This window comes from Aspergillus homomorphus (genome assembly GCF_003184865.1).
Source record: "Aspergillus homomorphus CBS 101889 unplaced genomic scaffold BO97scaffold_13, whole genome shotgun sequence".
In the NCBI taxonomy this organism is placed as follows: Eukaryota; Fungi; Ascomycota; class Eurotiomycetes; order Eurotiales; family Aspergillaceae; genus Aspergillus; species Aspergillus homomorphus.
Genome location: NW_020291899.1, coordinates 131,389 through 152,759, shown reverse-complemented (window position 1 = coordinate 152,759; position 21,371 = coordinate 131,389). Strand labels below are relative to the sequence as shown.

The 21,371-nt window shown below is 52.6% G+C and overlaps 9 protein-coding genes across 9 annotated transcripts; 7 read left to right on the top strand and 2 right to left on the bottom strand.

The window, feature by feature from the left end:
* Positions 1-474: 474 nt before the first annotated feature.
* Positions 475-2,434, top strand: BO97DRAFT_450032 (cytochrome P450; the record flags this gene model as incomplete). The annotated part of the gene is made up of 4 exons (XM_025698899.1): positions 475-595; positions 652-715; positions 773-1,570; positions 1,637-2,434. The coding sequence occupies 4 exons, from the start codon at positions 475-477 to the stop codon at positions 2,241-2,243; spliced, it is 1,590 nt and encodes a 529-aa protein (XP_025552526.1). The 3' UTR covers positions 2,244-2,434.
* Positions 2,435-2,615: 181 nt separating this feature from the next.
* Positions 2,616-3,624, top strand: BO97DRAFT_388472 (amidohydrolase family protein; the record flags this gene model as incomplete). Its single annotated transcript, XM_025693658.1, has 2 exons — positions 2,616-2,664; positions 2,720-3,624. 2 exons carry the CDS (start codon positions 2,616-2,618, stop codon positions 3,622-3,624), a joined length of 954 nt encoding a protein of 317 aa, XP_025552525.1.
* Positions 3,625-4,077: 453 nt separating this feature from the next.
* BO97DRAFT_404878 (cytochrome P450) lies at positions 4,078-6,031 on the top strand. The gene is made up of 4 exons (XM_025695056.1): positions 4,078-4,198; positions 4,258-4,339; positions 4,376-4,755; positions 4,822-6,031. Exons 1-4 carry the CDS (start codon positions 4,096-4,098, stop codon positions 5,862-5,864), a joined length of 1,608 nt encoding a protein of 535 aa, XP_025552524.1. The 5' UTR covers positions 4,078-4,095; the 3' UTR covers positions 5,865-6,031.
* A 405-nt stretch (positions 6,032-6,436) lies between these two features.
* On the top strand, positions 6,437-7,495 carry BO97DRAFT_413364 (uncharacterized protein; the record flags this gene model as incomplete). Its single annotated transcript, XM_025696285.1, has 1 exon — positions 6,437-7,495. One exon carries the CDS (start codon positions 6,437-6,439, stop codon positions 7,493-7,495), a length of 1,059 nt encoding a protein of 352 aa, XP_025552523.1.
* Positions 7,496-9,284: 1,789 nt separating this feature from the next.
* On the top strand, positions 9,285-11,148 carry BO97DRAFT_450022 (alpha/beta-hydrolase; the record flags this gene model as incomplete). The annotated part of the gene is made up of 4 exons (XM_025698898.1): positions 9,285-9,483; positions 9,546-9,831; positions 9,896-10,122; positions 10,190-11,148. 4 exons carry the CDS (start codon positions 9,285-9,287, stop codon positions 11,080-11,082), a joined length of 1,605 nt encoding a protein of 534 aa, XP_025552522.1. The 3' UTR covers positions 11,083-11,148.
* A 2,544-nt stretch (positions 11,149-13,692) lies between these two features.
* On the top strand, positions 13,693-16,022 carry mirD (putative MFS siderophore iron transporter). The gene is made up of 4 exons (XM_025693171.1): positions 13,693-14,198; positions 14,256-14,526; positions 14,589-14,931; positions 14,999-16,022. The coding sequence occupies exons 1-4, from the start codon at positions 14,029-14,031 to the stop codon at positions 15,928-15,930; spliced, it is 1,716 nt and encodes a 571-aa protein (XP_025552521.1). The 5' UTR covers positions 13,693-14,028; the 3' UTR covers positions 15,931-16,022.
* A 542-nt stretch (positions 16,023-16,564) lies between these two features.
* BO97DRAFT_423572 (uncharacterized protein) lies at positions 16,565-17,238 on the bottom strand (the record flags this gene model as incomplete). Its single annotated transcript, XM_025696897.1, has 3 exons — positions 16,565-16,730; positions 16,818-17,156; positions 17,234-17,238. 3 exons carry the CDS (start codon positions 17,236-17,238, stop codon positions 16,565-16,567), a joined length of 510 nt encoding a protein of 169 aa, XP_025552520.1.
* A 593-nt stretch (positions 17,239-17,831) lies between these two features.
* On the top strand, positions 17,832-18,935 carry BO97DRAFT_413360 (uncharacterized protein; the record flags this gene model as incomplete). Its single annotated transcript, XM_025696284.1, has 1 exon — positions 17,832-18,935. One exon carries the CDS (start codon positions 17,832-17,834, stop codon positions 18,933-18,935), a length of 1,104 nt encoding a protein of 367 aa, XP_025552519.1.
* Positions 18,936-20,000: 1,065 nt separating this feature from the next.
* On the bottom strand, positions 20,001-20,990 carry BO97DRAFT_423570 (uncharacterized protein; the record flags this gene model as incomplete). Its single annotated transcript, XM_025696896.1, has 2 exons — positions 20,001-20,554; positions 20,633-20,990. The coding sequence occupies 2 exons, from the start codon at positions 20,988-20,990 to the stop codon at positions 20,001-20,003; spliced, it is 912 nt and encodes a 303-aa protein (XP_025552518.1).
* Between the last annotated feature and the right edge of the window lie 381 nt (positions 20,991-21,371).

Sequence of the window (21,371 nt, the reverse complement as noted above, 5' to 3'; positions counted from 1 at the left end):
AATACAAGATGCGGAATACTCAGAGATTTCCGGGCCTTTGGGTCTATGTTTTCTGGATGATGGATCAACGAGCATAGCGTCACTGCTTCTTTGACTTCCAAAAGTACGCCACAGCCACGTTGATGACAGTGCGACTAAGAATAGAACCCATTCAGCATACTTGACGTGACGAAAATCTCAGCGAAGACAAAACTCTACGGCTAACCACTTACTAACCGGTCCAAAAGATAAGCACCGCTGCACTGATCAGGACCATCCAGTCATTACCCTATTCGGCACAGTCTCCAACAAGACCAAAGCAGATATGCGCTCCCAAACCCTTAAACACCACGACACAAAAGGCCAGTGCTGCTCCGAATCTCCTTATGGACTAGGCATGACTCAGAAGGGCTCTAGTCATTGCTTACGTCGTTACAGACTTTATATCCCGCTGTTCTCAGTGATTCGAGTGGGTTGCAGAGAACAACACCCATCATGAGCTTGATAGTGTCTCCATTCCTCTTGTTCGCTGTCTCGACTGCGGCTATCGGGGGTGTCCTGTTTCTACTCTACGCTGCCTCGCAGTCCGGTCGGCGTGATGCATCACTGCCCCCGGGTACGTTCCAATATTTACCATTATCAGGGCAACAGTCATGGCTAATCCAATGACAGGCCCGCCCACAGTTCCCATCTTTGGCAATGAATTACAGATTCCCAAGACCGATGCGCATTTTCAGTAAGCCAAACCCCCTCTATCCACCGCAACACACGGACACCTTTCTGACCCTTACAGATTCATGAAATGGGCCAACCAATACGGCGGCATCTTCTCGCTGAAACGGTTCAAAAACACAACGATAGTCATCAGCGACCGTAAGCTGATCAAAGAGCTGGTCGACAAGAAGAGCAATGTGTACTCGCACCGGCCCAAATCCCTCGTCTCGCACCTCATCACGCATTCCGACCACCTACTCGTCATGCAGTACGGGGACACGTGGCGTATGCTCCGCAAGACGATCCACCAGTACTTCATGGAGCCGAACTGCGAGAAGGAGCACTGGAAGGTGCAGGAGGCGGAGGCGAAGCAGATGTTGTACGACTTTCTCACGGCGCCGCAGGACCACATGCTGCACCCGAAACGCTACAGCAACAGTATCACCAACTCCCTCGTGTTCGGCATTCGCTCCAAGACCGTCCACGATGAGTACATGGAGCGTCTCTTCTACCTGATGGAAAAGTGGTCTCTGGTGCAGGAGCTGGGCGCCACGCCACCCGTCGACGACTTCTGGCTGCTTCGCATGCTGCCACAGTGGATGACGGGCCATTGGCGTCACCGGGCGCTGGAGGTCGAGAACCTGATGCAGTCGCTGTATAAGCAGGTGCTGGACCAGGTGCGCGACCGCCGCGCCCAAGGCATCCAGCGAGACTCGTTCATGGACCGCGTGCTGGATCGGCTGGAGAAGGTGCCACTGTCGGAAAGCCAGCTGCGGTTCCTCGGGGGCGTGCTGATGGAAGGGGGCTCGGATACTTCCTCCTCGCTGATTCTGACCATCATCCAGGCAATGACCAAGTTTCCTGCCGTGCAGGCTCGGTATGGCATTTTGCCCCCTTGCATGTCATGTTTCATGTTATTCCTTCCAAGCTAACGAAGGACTAGGGCCCACGCGGAAATTGATCGCGTGGTCGGAGCGGACCGATCGCCGGCCTGGTCGGACGCTGCGCAGTTGCCGTATATTAACTGCATCATCAAGGAGGCGCACCGCTGGCGACCCGTCAGTCCGCTGGGGGTGCCGCACGCTGTGGCGCAGGATGACGAGATCAACGGCATGGTGCTTCCCAAGGGCGCCACGGTCGTGCTGAACGTCTGGGCCATGCATCACGACCCCAAGCGGTGGCCGGAGCCGGACCGGTTCGAGCCTGCGCGCTTCGAGGATTTCCCTGCCTTGGCGCCCACCTACGCCGCGTCGGGTGAGTGGGACAAGCGCGATCATTATGGCTACGGCGCCGGCCGCCGCATCTGTCCGGGCATCCATCTTGCAGAGCGGAACCTGTTCATTTGCGTCGCTAAACTGCTTTGGGCGTTCGAGTTCACGCAGCCCGTGGGCAGTTACAGCGACATCGACCCGGAATCGGGGGCCAGTCAGGGGTTTCTGCATTGCCCGAAGGAGTATGGCTGTGGAGTCCGATTGCGGGCACCGGAGAAGAGAGACACTATTGTCAGGGAGTTTCAAGATGCGCAGGAGGTGTTCGCCCGATTTGATTAGTGTGGCACCGATATGGTTTGGTGCTTCGTGTTGAGGGAAGGGGAAGGTCTAAGCGTCTCGTATTTATGCATAAGTATAGTTCGAATGTCAGCCTCGTTGTTGGTCAGCCTAGACTCATGCATATTGCGGTGGGAAGCGGGGGTTATCTAATGCATGTCTTAAGGCTTCCTGCAGATGAATCTACTTCGGGAATAGTAGGACTGACTTTGCCCTAAACAAGGAATGATGCTTGTCAACTCCGGATTCACCTGAGCTTCGGAATCTCGTTCCTTTCTTGATTCCATAGCAGTTGAAGGCATATATATTTAGTATTATCGTGATCAACATTGTTCAGGTGCCATAACCAGCACATCAAATCAGTCACGATCAAACATGAAGATCGACGTACACCACCACTTCTATCCCCCAGCCTTTCGTGAGGGTAAGTCCATACCTTTGCTCTTTAATCCGATCAACGAGGTCATAACGTAACATAGCTCTCGATGCCGCCGGCGGAGACCCCTCGGGCTGGTACATCCCTCCCTGGACTCTGGACCTCGATAGGGAGATCAACGAGATCATGAACGTCTCAACGACCATTCTCAGCGTCACAGCCCCCGGTCCAGTCATTGCCAAAGTACCCTCAGCGGCCGCGAAGCTCGCCCGTGAGTGCAACCGCTACGCCGCCGAGATCCGCGACGCATCGCCCAAGGAGTACGGTTTCTTCGCCTCGGTGCCCTCGCTATTCGACACCGAGCTCGCGCTCGAAGAGATCCGGTACGCGTTGGACGTGCTCAACGCCGACGGGGTGACACTCTTTACCCGCTACGGCCAGGGCCCGAATTACCTCGGCCACGAGGCCTTCGCACCGATCTGGGCTGAGCTCAGCCGGCGCAAGGCCGTGGTCTTCATCCATCCCACTCACCCCCAGGATACAGCCCTGATCAACCCGGCCATGCCGCAGCCGATGTTCGACTATCCCCATGAAACTGGTCGGACCGCGATGGACCTAATCACCTCCGGTCGCCTGCGCCAACACCCTGGCTGCAAAGTGATCCTCTCTCACGCGGGCGGCACCCTGCCCTACCTCATCCACCGCGCCGCAACCATGCTCCCCTGTATGCCGCCAGACCGTAACATCGGTCTCTCGCGTGATGAGATCCTCGAGACGGCGCGGGAGTTCTACTTTGACACCGCCATCTCCGCGAACGAGGTCACCCTGGCGGCGTTGACTACTTTTGCCAAGGAGGGGCATATCCTGTTTGGGAGCGACTTCCCGAATGCTCCCCGGGATGCGATCGTTCGGTTCACTCGCTTCGTGGAAGAGGAGGCATTGCCGCATGGAGTTACGGTGGAGGGGCTGAAGGAGAATGCGCTGCAGTTGTTTCCCCGCCTCCAGTAGGCAGAGGGCAATGTATCTACCCTCTAATGTGAGGCGTAACTGTAGGCCTGATCTGCATGAACCAGGATTTTAGTGTTATTTTATTGGTTATGGTTGAATGATTAGCTAAGAAATGATCTACTCACCCCGCATTACCGTAAGGAGTTGCTTGTCGTTCTCCGTTTGGGGTAATTGTCACAGTTGAACCCCCTTGCTTCGCATTCACGTCTCCAGTATAGTTACCGGGTATGAATAAGCAGTCCTCTTTTACATATTGAGGTTGAACCCTTGATGGAGCTTCACAGCCTGATTGTCTTTGTATTTATCCTGTTTGGGTGAAGACTGTGCATCTCCGAATTGCCCTTTTCGGATAGCTGCAGGTTAGATCGCCCTGCTTTTGCTTTTACGCCACTGACCGAGTCGTCACATAAAAGGGACTCCACTAATTCCGTCTTTTTCTACCTCTCGTCAGATCCGAAACCACAGAGCACGATGCACCCGATCGTGTGGCTCTTGGGTGGGGCGACAGCCCTCGTGGTGCTTGTCGTTCGAGCAGCATTTACTTATGGACATCGGAATAAGGACATGCCTTCGGGTGAGTTACCATTTTGTCTGCTTGTCTCGCTTACTATATGCCCAGACACTAATTGACAGGCCCTCCAACCCTTCCTTTTATCGGCAATGCACACCTCATCCCCAAGTCGTACACCCATGTCCAGTACGTCCCCCAATCCCAGGTTATGATATGCTAGAAAGAACACTCACCTCCCAGATTCACCGATTGGGCTCGCAAATATGGCGGGCTGTACATGCTCAAAGTTGGCAACAGCAACATGGCGGTGGTGACGGACCGGCGCATCGTGAAGGAGGTGCTGGACAGCAAAAGCTCGCTGTACAGCCACCGGCCGCACTCGTTCGTCTCGCACGAGCTGATCACCAAGGGTGACCACCTTCTGGTGATGCACTATGGTCCGAAATGGCGCACCTTCCGACGCCTGGTGCACCAGCATCTGATGGAGTCGATGGTGGACAGCCACCACCTGCGAATCGTCAACGCGGAAGCCATCCAACTCGTGAGAGACTACATGCTGGATCCGACGCACCACATGGCGCATCCCAAGCGGTTCAGCAACAGTATCACGAACTCGATCGGTGGGTCTTCCCCCTTCTACTAATCTAACCAGCCCAACCCACGAGTCTGCAGCTCACTAAACGCAGTCTTCGGGATCCGCACCGCCAACCGGCACGGCACGAACATGAACCGGCTGTACACACTCATGGAGCAATGGTCGGAGATTATGGAGACAGGCGCGACGCCACCGGTGGACATCTTCCCATGGCTGAAGCGGCTGCCGGAGCGGCTGTTCGGGCACTACGTGACGCGGGCGCGGGCGATAGGGGTTCAGATGGAGACGCTGTACGAGGACATCCTGCAGCGAGTCGAAAAACGGCGCGAGGCCGGGGTCGAGCTGGACACGTTCATGGACCGGGTGATCGCGACGCAGGACCGCAACCAGCTGCCGCGGCACCAGCTGGCGTTCATCGGCGGCGTGCTGATGGAGGGCGGGTCGGACACGAGCTCGAGTCTGACGCTGGCGATCGTGCAGGCCCTCACGCAGAACCCCGAGGTCCAGCGCAAGGCGCACGCGGAGCTCGACGCCGTCGTCGGCCACGCCCGCTCCCCCGTCTGGGCTGACCTCGCCCGGCTGCCCTACATCAACATGATCGTCAAGGAGGGCCATCGCTGGCGGCCTATCCTGCCGCTCTGCTTCCCCCATGCTCTTGGCCAGGACGACTGGATCGATGGCAAGTTGCTTCCCAAGGGCACGATCGTCGTTGTCAATACCTGGGGCATGCACATGGACCCTGATCACGGGCTCAACCGCAAGTATGATCCTGCCGCGTTTGTGCCCGAGCGCTTCGCTGACCATCCTGCGCTCGCCCCGGAGTATATCGCTGGCTCGTGGGAGAATCGCGACCATTACGGCTATGGCGTTAGTCGGCGCATCTGTCCCGGCATTCACCTGGCTGAGAGGAACATGTTTTTAGCCATTGCTAAGCTGCTCTGGGCGTTCGAGTTCCAGCCCGGCGAGGAGCCCAATGATAGCGATCCCGTGACGGGGTATCAGCATGGCTTCCTCTACTGCGCCAAGCCGTACGGGTGTCAGCCCGTGCTGCGGAGTGAGGCTATCCGCGAGACAGTTGATCGTGAATTTGCCCTGGCGCAGAAAGAGGTGTTTTCGACTTTTACTGAGGGATGAGCGTTGATCACTGGCCATGATTACGGAGGGGTTCAAGGCTGATTACGAAAGTATGGAATGTGTGGATATGTTGAAATTGAATGGGGTTGTTGAGACGTCTCGATAATTTAAGACCATGTTTTTAGTGGAAGCAGAAGGTTGGGATAGTCAAATGTCTATATCGGTGCTCTTTTCGTCCAATTCCATTTCTATATTTTGCTCCTCTGCATAACAAGGTTCACCGATGATACGGCGAAGAAAATGCCTCAATTCAAGCCAAGCTCCGGGATAGGCTCTAATAGAATGTCAATCGCCGGTCTAAATACCGTAGCGCTGCAGGATTGCCCAACAGATAAGAGGAAGACCGGCAGCTACCAGGGAATAGTCGTGGAGACTATGATTTAAAATGAAAGGCCACAAAGCAATTACGAAGAAGCCCTGGTGAGCTTGAATTCGAACAAAGAACTTACAGATACCTTTCCGGACAGGTACCAACACCATGTTTGATTCAATTTTATATTTAACTCAGCCTACTACAATTTCACCCAGAGCTCAAGTACCACTTTCGACACTTATGGTCAAGTGATTGCATCATGGAGAAAATCCTCCACCCGATTGCAATCCTTAAACAGGCCAACAGATGCACGCATGCATTCCAGGCTCTTGACAAAACCGTCCAGAGTCTGCCGGATGAATTCCACGACCGCGTCTCAAACATCCAGGGACTCGCCAAAAAGTCTCTTCGCGAATACGTAAGGGAAGGGCTACACTATCTCGTAAGTGAGTTTCCCATCCTGCATTTCTCCGGCTACATGGTTGGAACGCGCGGGCCTTATGCTTTGTGGGATTATCGCCTGCGGAATAGTCCCGAGCTGAGGCAGGGAATACTTCTGGTGCTTCAAGAGGTTCAGAATGAGCTGGAGCACACGGAACAGAGTATCAAGAAGGTTACCCCCAAGGAGAAAGCCGCCGTGAAAACGGGAAGCTCAGCACCGAAGCAGGTCGAGGCGTGGTTGTGGAATCTAAGCCGGATCAGACAGAACCTGAGACAGCTGGTCATAATGTTCGAGTCGATGTATTGGTCCAGCACTTACCCGGCCATGCTTGGGTTCGCAGGCCACTCGTTCTACCTCGCCATCCGCTCCGAATTGGGCAGGGATGTAGCCTGGCGGTTCCGGCAATGCATTCAGCCAGCCATTCTCAAGGTGTGTCCGATCCTCGACCGACGCCCCGACCTTCTGCGCCGACTCGTCGACTTGGTTGTGCAGCGGCGGGAGTACTGGAACTTCTACCGGCGGATGCGAGGTCAGACCGCCGAGGGGGTTCTCAAGGGAACCGATCTCTACGACACCATCGATAACGCCACTAACGATATAGCATTCACCAGCCCTTTCTGCTTCTTCCAGTTCGCAGAAAGCTTCCGGGAAAACAGGGAGAACTGGTTGTACCACGTGATGAGCGACCTGGAGGGCTACGTCTGCATATACGGGACCTGCCCTTCGAGCAAGTCGATGCCCACCATCTGTTCGCACTCCTTCCTGACATATACCGAATGGTTCGACGCCATGACCGGACCGTTCGTGGGCGGCGCAGAATGGTGCTCCAAGTCGTTCTCCTGTGATGGTGCCCCGCTCGAAGAATTGGGGAGATAGGGTCGATTCATTCGCAAGCGCTTTGCTCATTTAGCACGGACGAGATAGTTATTCGCTCGCACATATGACGAGAAACTCGGTTGTCCATAACCAATACGGGTCTAATTTAATGACGTGTACAGTACAATGAAACACAAGAAAGAAGTAGATTTCTCATTTACTTGCTTTGATATATATAGTCAAGATGTTACTTGCGAATCCAACATAAGTCGAGACCAAAGGGGAAGCACTCAACAAGTTAAGTAAAGCCCAACAAAAGAGATGAACATCTCATGTAAGTTTATGTACCTTCGCTTGTTTTCAAGCCTGCGACACCGCGTCGCTGATAGATCTTATTGCTATAATGAGCAACGTTGACGGAGACAATAGATTCTGCCGTCGGTGCAATTCACATCCCGCGTGTACCTGAAAAGTATCCGAGCCCCCGAGATCGGAAGATTCTACCGATATGATTGATATGATTGTGGATTGATATGATTGATATGGTCCGGCCCATGGGTGGATTGCCGAGAATCTTGCCGCGTAGTACCTGCCGCAGATCGCCCTTGTTCCGGTACAAGGGTCTAGGCGCGAGACTCATATTTGAAAATCAGTATGGAAGAATATTGTGGGCCATGGCCCGTCTTGCGTGCGTGTATTCGAAGCCCTTTTGAGGATCAGAGGTTTTTTTTGAGGAACTCCCTTGTATTCCACTGCACTTCGAATGCCCACAACTCAAGTCAGTCCTTACTTTGACATAGGAAAATGGAAACTCTAATGGATAACCCCCATCCGAATGTCCAAAAATAACCCAACAATCCATTCTCGACAAGGAGAATGAAGCCCGCCCTCATCTAATGCACATGCACAAAAGTAGGGTTATATAAGCGGATGAAGCAATTCCCGCGGCAATGGATTTTCTGAAGTTCCGCTGCTTCTTGGCAGGCATCGCGTAAGTACTCAGTAGATTTCAGAACGCACTTGCAGGGTCCAGTGGGTTCTTTACCCTTTAGAGCAATTTGAAGCAATAAAGATGAGGAATCACGAATTGAGTCCGTCAATTTGTCGAATCCGCCCCGCTTGTGCCGATTACAAATGCAAGACTAATTGACCCTGAGAACCTAATCGTTTACGATCCACTGGTGAATGGCGAGAGGCTTTCACCCTCAGATTTACTCACATATGTATTGACTCTTTCTGATAGACGCAGTATGAAGGAAATTACCGATGATGGTGGTTCTTCTTTGCATCATCCTCATACGACACGTCGGGTCAAGTATAGGGGCTTAATGCAGGGGTGTTGGGGTAAAGCCTGCATGAGTTCAATGATCTGCGCCAATCCCTTGGCTCCTATTTCTTGGCTGCACAATTCAGACTCAATAACACATAATGAATTGAGCTTTCTTGGGATCTGCGTCACATGAGCACTCGATTAGGGGCCTGGCCAGAAACGACAGCTGCCTCTCGTCCACTTTGTTGCCGAGCTGCTGGAATCGATTTTCATGTCTGACTCTGACCAGTGGCTGACGAGTTGATGTAGCGAATGATGGATCACCGATATGTTATAGCGACTCGGCAAGCTGGGGAAGACGCGATTCAATTTAATCAAGCAAGCGGACTATCAGACCCATAGAGCGATTACTGCTCCATTCACCGGAGCCAGGCGATCGCGAGATCCCCCTGGCTATCAAATTCGGCAGAGAGGTTTCCAGCTTGCTGGGTACAAGATCGGCCTGGTCCCTCGTCTGCTCGGCCACAGATGAATGCCACTCTCGTCAGGAAGAACTCGTTCATTGACCCGGGCCCGAAGATGCTGCTTTTATCAATCCCTGCAACGGCGCTTGCTACCCTTCTGCTGATCAGGGATGTTCATGCAAATCAGCCCGATCGGTTTGATCAACAAAACCAGGCCTTCACTCATTTTTCCCGCCGGCCTGCGATCAATCATGCTACAAGACTTCAGTCCAGCAACACGTCCAATTTCCGGTTCTGGAATGACAAGACAAAGCGTATGCGTCAATCCTCAGTGAAGAACTTGCTTTGTGACTAACGTGCCGTTACACCATGACAGCCCACCGGGTGGAAAGCTTACCAGATGTCCACTTCGATCTGGGAGAGATGTACTCGGGATTGATTCCCATTGATGAGAATCTGAATGGGTCCCGGTCTCTGTTCTATATCTTCCAACCCAAGATAGGCGAACCTTCGGACGATCTTACGATCTATCTGAATGGAGGCCCAGGCTGTTCCTCAGAGCAAGCATTCTTCCAGGAAAATGGCCGCTTCACGTGGCAGCCTGGTACCTATGCACCCGTCATCAATCAATACTCTTGGGTGAACTTAACAAACATGCTATGGTGCGTCGTTTCCAGAAAGACCATGTCTGGAACTTTCCGAGGTTGCTAACAGAGAATACGTTAGGGTCGACCAACCGGTCGGTACTGGATATTCCGTTGGCACTCCCACCGCTACGAACGAAGAAGAGGTCGCCGCCGACTTCCTCAAGTTCTTTGAACAATTCCAAGACTTGTACGGCATCAAGAACTTTCGGATTTTCGTGACGGGCGAGAGCTATGCCGGCCGATACGTGCCCTACGTCTCCTCGGCCATGTTAGACAAGAACGACACCACCCGCTTCAACCTCAGCGGTGCGCGCATCCACCCCCCAATCCCCACTGCCATAGACCAATAGAGCTAACTTCCCCAATAATACAGGCGCCCTTCTCTATGACGCCTGCATCGGCCAATGGGACTACATCCAAGCAGAACTACCAGCCTACCCCTTCGTCCAGCAACACGCCTCGCTCTTCAACTTCAACGCCTCCTACATGGCCGAGCTAGAAACCACTTACGAAGAATGCGGCTACAAGGCCTACTTCGAGCGATACTTCACCTTCCCGGCGACGGAGATCCAGCCCCCGAAGACAATGAACTACTCAGAATGCGACATCTACAACGCAATTTACTACGAAGCCTTCAACCCGAACCCATGCTTCAACCCATACCGCGTAGTCGACGTATGCCCGCTCCTCTGGGACGTGCTAGGCTTCCCAACAGATCTTGCCTACGAGCCCGCGCCAACAATCTACTTCAACCGCAGCGACGTCAAGCATGCCCTGCACGCGCCCGCCGACATCGAATGGGAGCTCTGCAGCGCGGACAACGTGTTCGCAGGCTTTGAGACCAACCCTGGCCCCGAGCAGCAGGGCGACGACTCGCCCAACCCCACCGAGGGTGTTCTCCCGCGCGTCATCGAGGCAACCAATCGCGTCCTCATCGCTAACGGCGACTGGGACTTCCTGATCATCACCAACGGCACCCTCCTCGCCATCCAGAATATGACCTGGAACGGCGCCCTGGGGTTCCAGGCTGCGCCGGCTGCGCCCATTGATATCCGTATGCCGGATCTGCAGTGGCAGAGAGTCTTCGATGCGCAGCAGGATTACGGGGATTTAGATGGGCCGCAGGGTGTTATGGGCGTGCAGCATTATGAGCGTGGGCTGATGTGGGCTGAGACTTATCAGTCGGGGCACAAGCAGGCCCAGGATCAGGGACGCGTTTCGTACCGCCACTTGCAGTGGTTGCTGGGGGAAGTTGAGAGTCTCTGACTTTTGCGAAAGTTGCGCACATTGGTGTTTAGGGCGGACTTCTGGTAGACTAGGGACCATCGTGTGTCTCCTAGGAATGATGCAAGCGATGCGTCAGGGATAGTTGAGTGCTGTGCAAGTTCATGTTTAGTGACGATATATACTACTTTGGACGGTCGATAGAGTTCAATGCCATTTTCTCGAAACAATACTTATAACCCGAAATCTTAGTTGGTTGAACTGTTTGCCCTGAAGTATGCAGACGCTCACCGTACATCCCTCGCTGCTTGGCATGTTTCTATTAATTTCTATCTTCCTGGACTGGAGAGCTGCTCTGAGGCTTGTGGTCACTTCACAACGCTTAGCGGATAAACCTTCTACGACAGGATATATAAAACTCACTCAGGCTTAGACTATCCATCCACTTTGAAAGTCAGCGCAGCCACCACAATACAATTTCTGGAAGCAGTTGGTTGATTGCTTAGTTCGGCCCTAGGTCTGGCTCCCCCGCCTCCCCCTCCAAAAAGGCAAAATTGCTAATCGCCCTCATCAATGAGCGATACGCTTTGTCAACTTCGCTCGGCAATGCTAATTGTAGGAGAGTCACGGAAAATAGAACACGTCAGAGATTTCTGAATCTCACTACAACCACCCTGTATGGACTGGTATTCATATTTTCTCCACGTTAACGGACCTCAAGATAACAGAGTACCTGGGACACCTTGCAGATGCTGCAGTTTGCCCAGCGAGCGAAATAGCAAGCCACACCTTGCGATATTTGATACTCGATATGCATTAGTTCTTCCTTCATAGATCGGCATCCGCAGCCGGGAACTTAAAAGTCAGAGATTATATAGCCACTTTAGTGCTAATTGCAATTATTGATGCCGACCGTGTGATCATTGGGTAGTGGTGTGGGCGAGGGGAATGGTGTCTTAGCAGAGGGAGCTGACGGTGCAAATTCTGCTATTTTCATCAATAAGCACCTATCGGTACAATAGAGGGTACCCTTATACATCCTGGTGCACTGGCAGAATCCAAAGCAGTTGTTCCCGACGCTCAGAATCAGGGTGAGATCTGATTTGGTTTCGGAGTATTGGACGGGTATAGGACGGGCGCAAGGCTGCATGTCAATCCCAACGCATACGCGGGAAAAATTCATTCCGGTGGCAGTACGCCAGGCAATGAATTACCCCGATCAACCGAGTCAGACAAGCCTTGAAAGTCGAGTGGCAAGCTTATTGTGTCTCAGAGGCGCATGTCGATCGATCTCTTGACTTGAGATAATTTTCAACGTCCTGCGGCCGAAATATGATTTGACGTATTTGATTCGAGGTGATCAGTGTCCGCGGGAACCGAAGAGCCGAAGAACCCAGAGAAAGAGAAACCTGAAAATATTGGATGCCTCAGGCTATGCACCAAAGCTGTTCGTCGGTAAAGTCTCGCCACGGATTGCCGTTATCAATCTTATCGACCCGCTCCCGCCCGAGAACCGGCATCCAGCATCACGGCCACATCTGATAATCAGAGACACCGTCCCATGGCTCTGGCGAACATGCCCAATGGGAAAAGGTGAAGCCTGGAGCTCATGTCTAGGGCTGCTCTGCTTTTCCGCGGGCTCGAGTCGGGGATCAAATTACCAGACTCAGACGAGGTTCGTTGAGCCCACTATAGTCGCAATTAACTTAGCGCGGAAAATTCAATCAACGTCTGGCAGACAGACAGATGGATAAACAACATTCCTGTTCCGTTGCGAAGAAATCAGCATACACATTGCCCATGATCACCTAGGTGTCGTTGCGATGAAAGTGATTGATGCGCTAAGACTGGGGTAACCGCGCGAGTCAAGAAAAAATACCATCGCCACAAATCCGGAGCATTCTCCGGGAATTATTCGGAGGCAGAGCCAACTCGACCGCGCCAAAGGGTCCAAAAGATGGAGCCGGCGCACGGGGCCCGCGGACCACGAGATTACACTAGCAATTTTAGGCCACTGCATTTCCATTAAGCTTAACCTGGCACCTTCGTCGAGCACATCAACAAGTTGCGTGAGGTTGTATGCGCTCAGTTTTGAACAGCAAAAGGGTGAAAAGCGGTTATCTGATTATCAGAATGCCATTAGAGATCAGAAACCCGCGTGGCCTGGTTGCCAAGCACGGTTTCCAAGAAGTCGCCGCCTTGGCTGCTCGCTGTGCGGCGAGAGCCAAGGGTCTTGGTCACCACCTCGGTTACGAAGTCTCCCTCTTGGCCCGTACAAACAAAATCAACCCACTATTTCGGCGATTGCTCTCTAGTGGTCCGATGTGCTCCGGCGGATACCCGCTTGAGTCGGATTAGACCCTTGGCTGTTCTTGGCGCTGGAGGGGAAAGGAATGTTGTCTTTCACTTGATGGGTCCTGGGATAATGGAATCCGGACGCTAAAGTGTGGTTTGCGAACAAAATGGCATTCTAGAACACCGTGTCGAAGAGCGAATTCCTACAATGCTTGAATTCCTCCCACTCGCGCGCATGTACGGCCGACGAACAGGTGCAGAAGATAGAGTTTGAAAACACGAAGCATTGGATGCTTTTGTTCAAATCTTGGGAGACTAAACGTGGAATAGAGTTTCATGAGCTACAGGAGGGGCCAACGAGGGATTTTCAAGGCCTTCTTCGTCGGATATCAGGCAGTGTCATAGTGCCCTGGCGTGCGATGGTATCTTATCAGATGCAGCATCCTGGTCTCCACCCCGGACCAGGTCCGCCACTTGGGAATATCGCCAAGGGAAAACCAAGACAACCGAAGGGCAAGAGGTGGACCGTTCGAGGAGAAATACGCAGGCGTGACACAGACAAGGCTTGGCCACGCAAGGGCTATTAAACCCGTCTAGCTGCCGCGAAAAGATCGATTGGCAGATCGACAAACTTTTTTCCCTCTTCTCTTTCCCCTTCTCTCCTCAACCGACATAGTTCGATTCTCAGTCGCAATGGTCGTTGATAAGGGCACCACTCCTCAGGTGAACGAGGACCCTGCCCCCATCGGTCGCGAGTCCCCTGATCTGTCTATCGAAGATCAGGACCAGCAGGATGGTGTTCGTGTTGCAGAGGCGGTCACCGCTGTGTGGTCCAAGAAGTCCCTCATCTTCTCATATGCATGGTGAGTGCATCAAATCGTTATATTCTATGTCCAGAACAATGACTGAAGGGGGGATAGCATGTGGATGCTGTATTTTGTCAGCGGACTCAACAACAACTTGACCGCCAATCTCGGAGCCTATATCACCAGTGACTTCTCGGCACACTCACTGTTGACCGTGATCAGCATCGTCACCAGCGTCATGGGGGCGGCGTGCTTGCTGCCCATTGCCAAGGTTCTCAACTTGTGGGATCGCACTGTCGGTCTGGGTGTCATGGTTTTGATTGCCATGATGGGTCTGATTATGATGGCGGGCTGCAACAATATCGCCACCTACTGCGCTGCACAGGTGGGCTGCCCCGATATCATTCGCTATACTTTCGTATTGTGTCCTTACACTAATTTATTCAGGCCTTTTACACGGTCGGCTTCACAGGTGTAATCTTCTGCGTCGACGTCTTGACCTCCGATACCTCCTCCCTACGCAACCGAGGAATTGCTTATGGTTTCACATCGTCACCCTATGTTATCACCGCCTTCGCCGGAAGCCCGTTGTCGAATCAATTCCACGAAACCAACTGGCGATGGGCCTATGGCACCGTCTGCATTTTGCTGCCGATCGTCGCCCTCCCCTTGATCGTGACGTGGGAGATGGCCAAGCGCAAGGCAGACAAGCAGGGCCGGTTGCAGTATAAGCCACGGAGTACGCGTAACTGGTGGCAAAGTATCTGGTTCTACTTCGTGGAGTTTGACGGTATGTACATTTCCAACGACACGTAGCTTCCATTCCAGACCCTCTCTAACCTGAACCACGTGTTTAGTGGTCGGCATCATCCTAATGATCGGAGGTCTTATCCTCTTCCTGACCTCGTTCAACATCGCCGGCAACACGGAGGATGAGTGGAAGTCGCCGAAGATCATCGCGATGATGGTGGTGGGATTCTGCGTGCTGCTGGCGTTCATCGCGTACGAGCGCTGGGGGGCACCGAAGCCGTTCATCCCGTACCACCTGCTAACGAACCGGACGGTGATCGGGGCGTGCCTGCTGAGCACGACGTACCAGATCTCGTACTACTGCTGGGCGAGCTACTACACCTCGTTCCTGCAGGTGGTGTACAACACCAGCCTGACGCAGGCGGGGTACATCAGCTCGATCTTCGACCTGATGGACCCGATCTGGCTGATCGGCTGCGGATACCTAATCCGCGTCACCGGCCGCTTCAAGTGGCTGCTGCTGTGGGCGGTGCCCCTGTACCTGCTGGCTAGCGGTCTGATGATCTACTTCCGCACCCCCAGCCACTCCGTCGGCTACATGTGCATGTGCCAGATCTTCCTAGCCATCGGCGGTGGCACCCTGATCCTGATCGAGCAGGTCGCCGTCCTGGCCGCCTCCCGCCACGAAGAGTACGCCGGTATGCTGGCCCTGCTCAGCACCTTCGGTAATGTCGGCGGCGCCATCGGCAGCAGTGTCTCCGGTGCCATCTGGACCAACACCCTTCCCCAAAAGCTGCGCGCCTACTTGCCGGCGGATACGGTCGACCAGTGGGCCGAGATCTACGAGTCGCTCGACGTGCAGCTCAGCTACCCTGTCGGCTCTGAGACTCGCATCGCCATCCAGAATGCCTATGCCTCCAGCCAACGCAACATGATGATCGCCGGTACCGCCCTGATGGGGCTGTCGATCGCCTGGGTGCTCATGATGAAGAACATCAAGATCAAGGAGAACAAGGATGTGTCCAAGGTGCTGTTCTAGGAAAGTAGAATGAGTCGAGCTTGGTGGATGTCGCGTGAGCGGGATTTGCCTCTATTATTCCCACCAACTTATAATATTCGGTGAGCTTGCCGTGACCACTGCGGCAGGTTACTTGGGGCTGTTTACATAATTGCCCTAAAATTAATGATTTTGTTTTCTTATCCCTTCCAACTTATTTATAATCTATAATGTGTTCCGGCCGGTCGGATCCCGTAACCACCTGGTGAAACACTTTTCATCACTACGTGGAAAGGCCTTCTGCCATACATCACATATCTCCTGAAGATAGACAGAAGTGTTCCCTATGTGAGTGACACGGATAGACTTCACATAAATTAAATACTCAAGTCGTGTCTACAACGTATGTGCCTTGTTAGCGCCAGCATACAGGTCTTATCAGAAAGAGCTGAGATGCGATAGCAATGCGACCACTTATATCAGGCCTAGCTAAGACCAAAAGCTTGCTACCACATTGTAAGAGATATCTCACGACGATAGAAAGAAAAGCGAAAGATGCCCAGCACAACCTCCCCTGGACCATAGAGAACCCCCCAACAGTGGCGTGGCAAGATTCTCAAGACGGACGCAGACCAACGCCCCAGCAAGCCCACATCCACCTGGCCCACCAGACCTCCTAGCTAGGACAACAACCAGTGCTACCACCACTCGGATCCTCAACCAGCACGCCAACAACATCCCCCTCTCCCCAAGGACATTCCAGCTCATCACCAGGCCAAAGCGAGCGATACAAACGCCTCGCATCTCCCCAATCCCCAACCCCATCCCAATCGCCATCCGACCTATCCAAACAAACACATACAATCAGCAAACCCCCTCAAACCCACGCCACCCTCCCAAAATTCCAACCAAGGGAAGAATATACATACCCAATCACAAAAGCCCGGGGCGCCAGCATCGCAGCGCGGAGCAGCACGCACGCGACAACCACATCATAAGGCTTCTGGGCCGTTTTCACGAAACCGAGCGACAAGTACTCCTTGCACCCGATGACCAGGGGCTCGTGTGCGTCCTCGTCCACCCCGTTAATGTAGATACCTTTGGTTTTGGACACGAGGGGTGCGGTGGCAACGGTTCCGTCGGGGGACTCCGGGCCGGATAGTTCGACGCCTGCGGCGGCGATGATGGTCTTTGTGTCTTTGATCAGGTGCGGCCAGGCTTTTTGCCAGGTTTTGCTCTTGGCGTTATAGTGGAAGTAGTGGGTGTATCTTTGGAAAGTGGGTGGTGGTTAGTGGGTTTGGGGAGTTTGGTGGGGATGGTGGCGGAGAGGGGGGTGGTTACTTACCCCATTTTTGTGAGAGAGATGTTCTTGGTTTTTGATGGAGATGGTATTTGCTGTTGGTTTGTTGGATGAGATTTGTTGCGAAGGAGTGATGCAGAAGTCGGATGAGGGAAGGTCGAAAAGGAAGGATGGTTGAAGGGACGAAGTTGATAGAAGTAGGGAGGAGGGGGAAGGAGAAAAAGAAGCACTTGGCAGGTGGTGACACAATGGCTCACTCAGTCTTGTGTTACTCCGAGTGAATAGAATTCTTGACATTTAATGCACACCTAAATGCTTGTTGCGCTTGTTCAAACTCACCAGGCCTAAGCAATGTTTCCATTGTGCTGTGTTTATAGAAAATGCTGTGAACTCACTACTGCTATTAACTACATTGTTGAACCAATTTTTTAGTGCCCTGGAATACGCCCAGAAGCTTCTATAATATGATACAGTGTTTGTAGTTCTATAGAAGCATACGTACCTATATGAAGCTCCTTTCTCATCAGGTACGATATGTGTCTTGGCATTTGCAGGGTTGAAAACAAAGCGGAGTGAATTATGCCTTGAAACACTCCGGCGAGGACTTGAAAGTAATGCAACAGCAACAATTATATATACTCACATGAAGATGCAGCCCTCAAGATCACCACGCAAGGAGATTGACTTCCAAAGTTTCATCGACACTGACCCCCTCATGCGGCGTAGGGTTTGCGGAACTCAGTTTTATGTTGGCGAAAACCCCGATGTCGACCAGCGCACTGCCACAATTGGAGGATGTGTCATTATCAACAATTTCTACTACGGAGTGACAGTTCTTCACCCTTTCTTAGCACCTAAAGTCAATGAGAATACAGAAGCAGCTGTCGATAGGTATGCAGGCCTCGGCAAGGGTGCTGTCGAAAGATGGCTGGACCGGTTGCCTGTTGACCCGGAAGAGCAGAGAAGGGCCATGAAGAACACCGAGCCTCCACCAGCTAGGTGTCGAGAGCGCAACAACCCCACAGGGAACCAAGGAATAGTTCTGGGACCTTCCGGCACCGACTTCACCACCATCGTTTCATGGTCTGCGCCCGCCGAGTCCGGGGCTCTCGATTCCCTCCGTCCCGATGTCGGGAGTTTGGACAACCGCGAGCCTGGAATCCCACAACGAGACCCCAACCTTCCACATCTCGAATTGGAAGAACTCGAGGCTCCCGGATTCTACAGCACGAGGGTCTACACGGTTCACGGCGAGCGGATCGGGGAAATCCCTACACTGCCGGACAGCCCACGGCCCGACCCCAGGTTCTACTCTCTGCAGAAGAACTGGGCGCTGGTCGGCCTGTACGATCAGACTCCCCTGTCTAATTGGGCAGGGCAACCCACTGAGGCAGAAAAAGTAGTTCGGGTGAGACGTTTCGCCACAGGGGCCGCAACAGTTCCATTGCTGGCAATTGTCAACGAGGAAACCATCCTCCCCACTACGTTGCGCGGGCCCGAGGTTGTCGACGTGCCACAGATGGGCCATCATCCTGCCTACGCTCTACTCGAAAGGGTTTGGCCATTCAACTGCGGGACCTGGATAGTGGGCAAGAAGGAAGAGGCGGTGTTTGCCATCATCGTCTCTCCATCCTCACAGTCTCGCTCAGCCTATGCGCTTCGTGCGTCCGAGGTGATTGTTGACATTGAATCCCGGTTTCCTGATTCGCGACCTATTTTGATGGTTGAGCGACTTCGCTGGCGGTGAGAATAAAAGATACAGTCGGAAAGGCAAAATTTATTTGAGGCTGGTGTCTTTGTGATCCTGTGATCCTGTGATTCCCAATCCATTCAGTCAAGACGTACGCTATGTTCCTTGTTGACGGTGCAGTAGACTGGCCCAACACCAGTAAATTTCGTACACTACCCCGATAGACCCAATATAAACTTCTATATGAGGAATCATCATTCAAAAGCACGATCGTGATTTCATACCAGCAAATTTAGTCCTGTCCCCGCAACTCACCGCAACTGTTCACTCCCACCTCTACAGCCTCATCATGGCAAGGTCCATCGGCCCTTCCAGCGTCTCTGTCCCACAGTTGGATGAGCATGATCCGATATCCGTTCAGGCCAATATCCATGTCTAAGACCCTTCACAAGCGTAATTGGCGGCGACACCAACAGTGCCAGCGGCAGGATGTCCGCAAATGTCGACTCAGTCGTCGTCTTTGTATGTACTTACTACCATTCTTTTACATTCATTCCCAACCGTAAGACGCTATACGTCTGGTACGTCCAAATCGCCAGTGCCAGACTCGCGATCAGGGTCAGGCCGCGGTCCTTAAAATACTGGTGTAATCAAATGTCCAGCTTCCATATCAAACAGGATAAGAAAAGAAACACGGGCAAAATTGCGCCGAAACTGAGAGGACGTGGAAGGCAATGGAAGGAGCTTTCAGACAAAAAGCAACCATAAGCGAAGGCGTAGGAGTGGAGGGATCAACACAATACACAAGGGACCAGCGATGGACAACTGTAGGCACACCCGCTGTGATTGCTCGCGCTGTCGAGCCCCATTTGTAGAAGATCGGAAAATGCCATTTCTCCAAGGAAAGACATGTTCACCGAATCTTAATATTTGCATCTAGGGAACAACGCTATTACTAGGTAACTATCGCATGATCTGCTATCACTAATCCTCCAACCTCCGGAAGACCTCAACACAGTTCGAGTAGCATTGAGAAAATAGCTTTGTCGACAGTGATCTTGACTGCAGCAAATACATGAGAAATGACCAGATCATATGGCCTTAGTAATAGTTCCAGCCCAGTCACACATCAACCATGTGATCCTCATCTTCATCCTCCTCAGTAAAATATTTCGACTCGTTCGTAGTGGTCCCCTCCACCAACACAGTCGCTGCGGCCCACACCTTCCACTGATCGTAATGTTCGCCATGCACGGATCCGAAGGCTATAACGGCAGGCTGCACGAATAGAATTATACGGCGACCATCCAAACGCCGATCGTCATCATCCAGGTGATGCAAACGATGGGCTTCCATTCTTGTATCTTCAGCCTGAAACTGTGGTAGCTTGCATAGGCTATAGCAGGCCATGTCTGTACGCTGAGTCCAGAGCGACAGGGCGAGATTCGCTGCTCTCAAAAATAGGTCTTCCAATTCTCGAAACCGGTTATTATAGGCGTGAATGCTCTCGGGGTACTTTAGCAGAGCATGGACAGGGCTTCGTATGAAATATTGAGCTAGGCTGCTGCTGAGACGCTCGATCCGGCTATGGAGTAATAGTTGCGCATCTCGGTCAGAGGACTCGCAAAGCAAGCGTAACATCTGCGAGCGCCAAGCATGGGCTTCCACTTCGTCCACTATCCGTCAGCAAGTATTAGTGTTGATCTTGAATAAGCAGTTGTGTAGTAGTTCTTGCTGTAGTAGTAGATACACACCTTCTTTCATACGATCATAAATCATCCCTATTCCTTCCGATAGGGGGGAAACCCCGGTATAAGCGTCGGCTTCCACAGTGTAGAACGGGTCCTCAAAGATCCATTCAAAGACAGACCTGGCCAAGGAAGCTTGCACGATAATTGCGGGCAGTTTGTCCAACGAGAAGGACACCTTCTTTGTCAAAGAGTCCCAGGTGGTCTCACTGGAGAAAGGGCCCAGCTCCTCAACAACTAGATCTAGTTCTGTATTTGCCACGCCTTCTAGACTAGCCACATACGGAAAAGCATACTTTCTTGCCCAGGACCGTATGGCATCCTGCAGCTTCAACAAAGCAGTTCGAACATCATAGTCTTCCATGGGAGTCGGCCCTTTTCCTGCGTTCAGGGATAGGAGAGCCGCGTCTTGCCTGGCAACCACTATAGTCTGGAGATCCGCAACCCTCTTTCTTTCTACTTGAAGTTGTTGGCCCAGTTTCGAACAAAGAACATCCCGATCATCAACCTCGCTTTTAAGATTGGCCTCGTGCTCATGATACTGGCGCCTTTGCTTGATCAACTCATCGTGGAGCCGACGCTCACAGATTTCGGCTTGCCGACTCTGTATTTTGTTCTCTGTCAACAGTTTGTCGACCTTATCTTAAAGCCGATCTATCCGTGCACGAAGTTCAATATCCACAGAGTAGCTCCGACCGCGTGGACTACCATCATCAAATTGTGTAGCCCTCCAGGGAACAGCGCT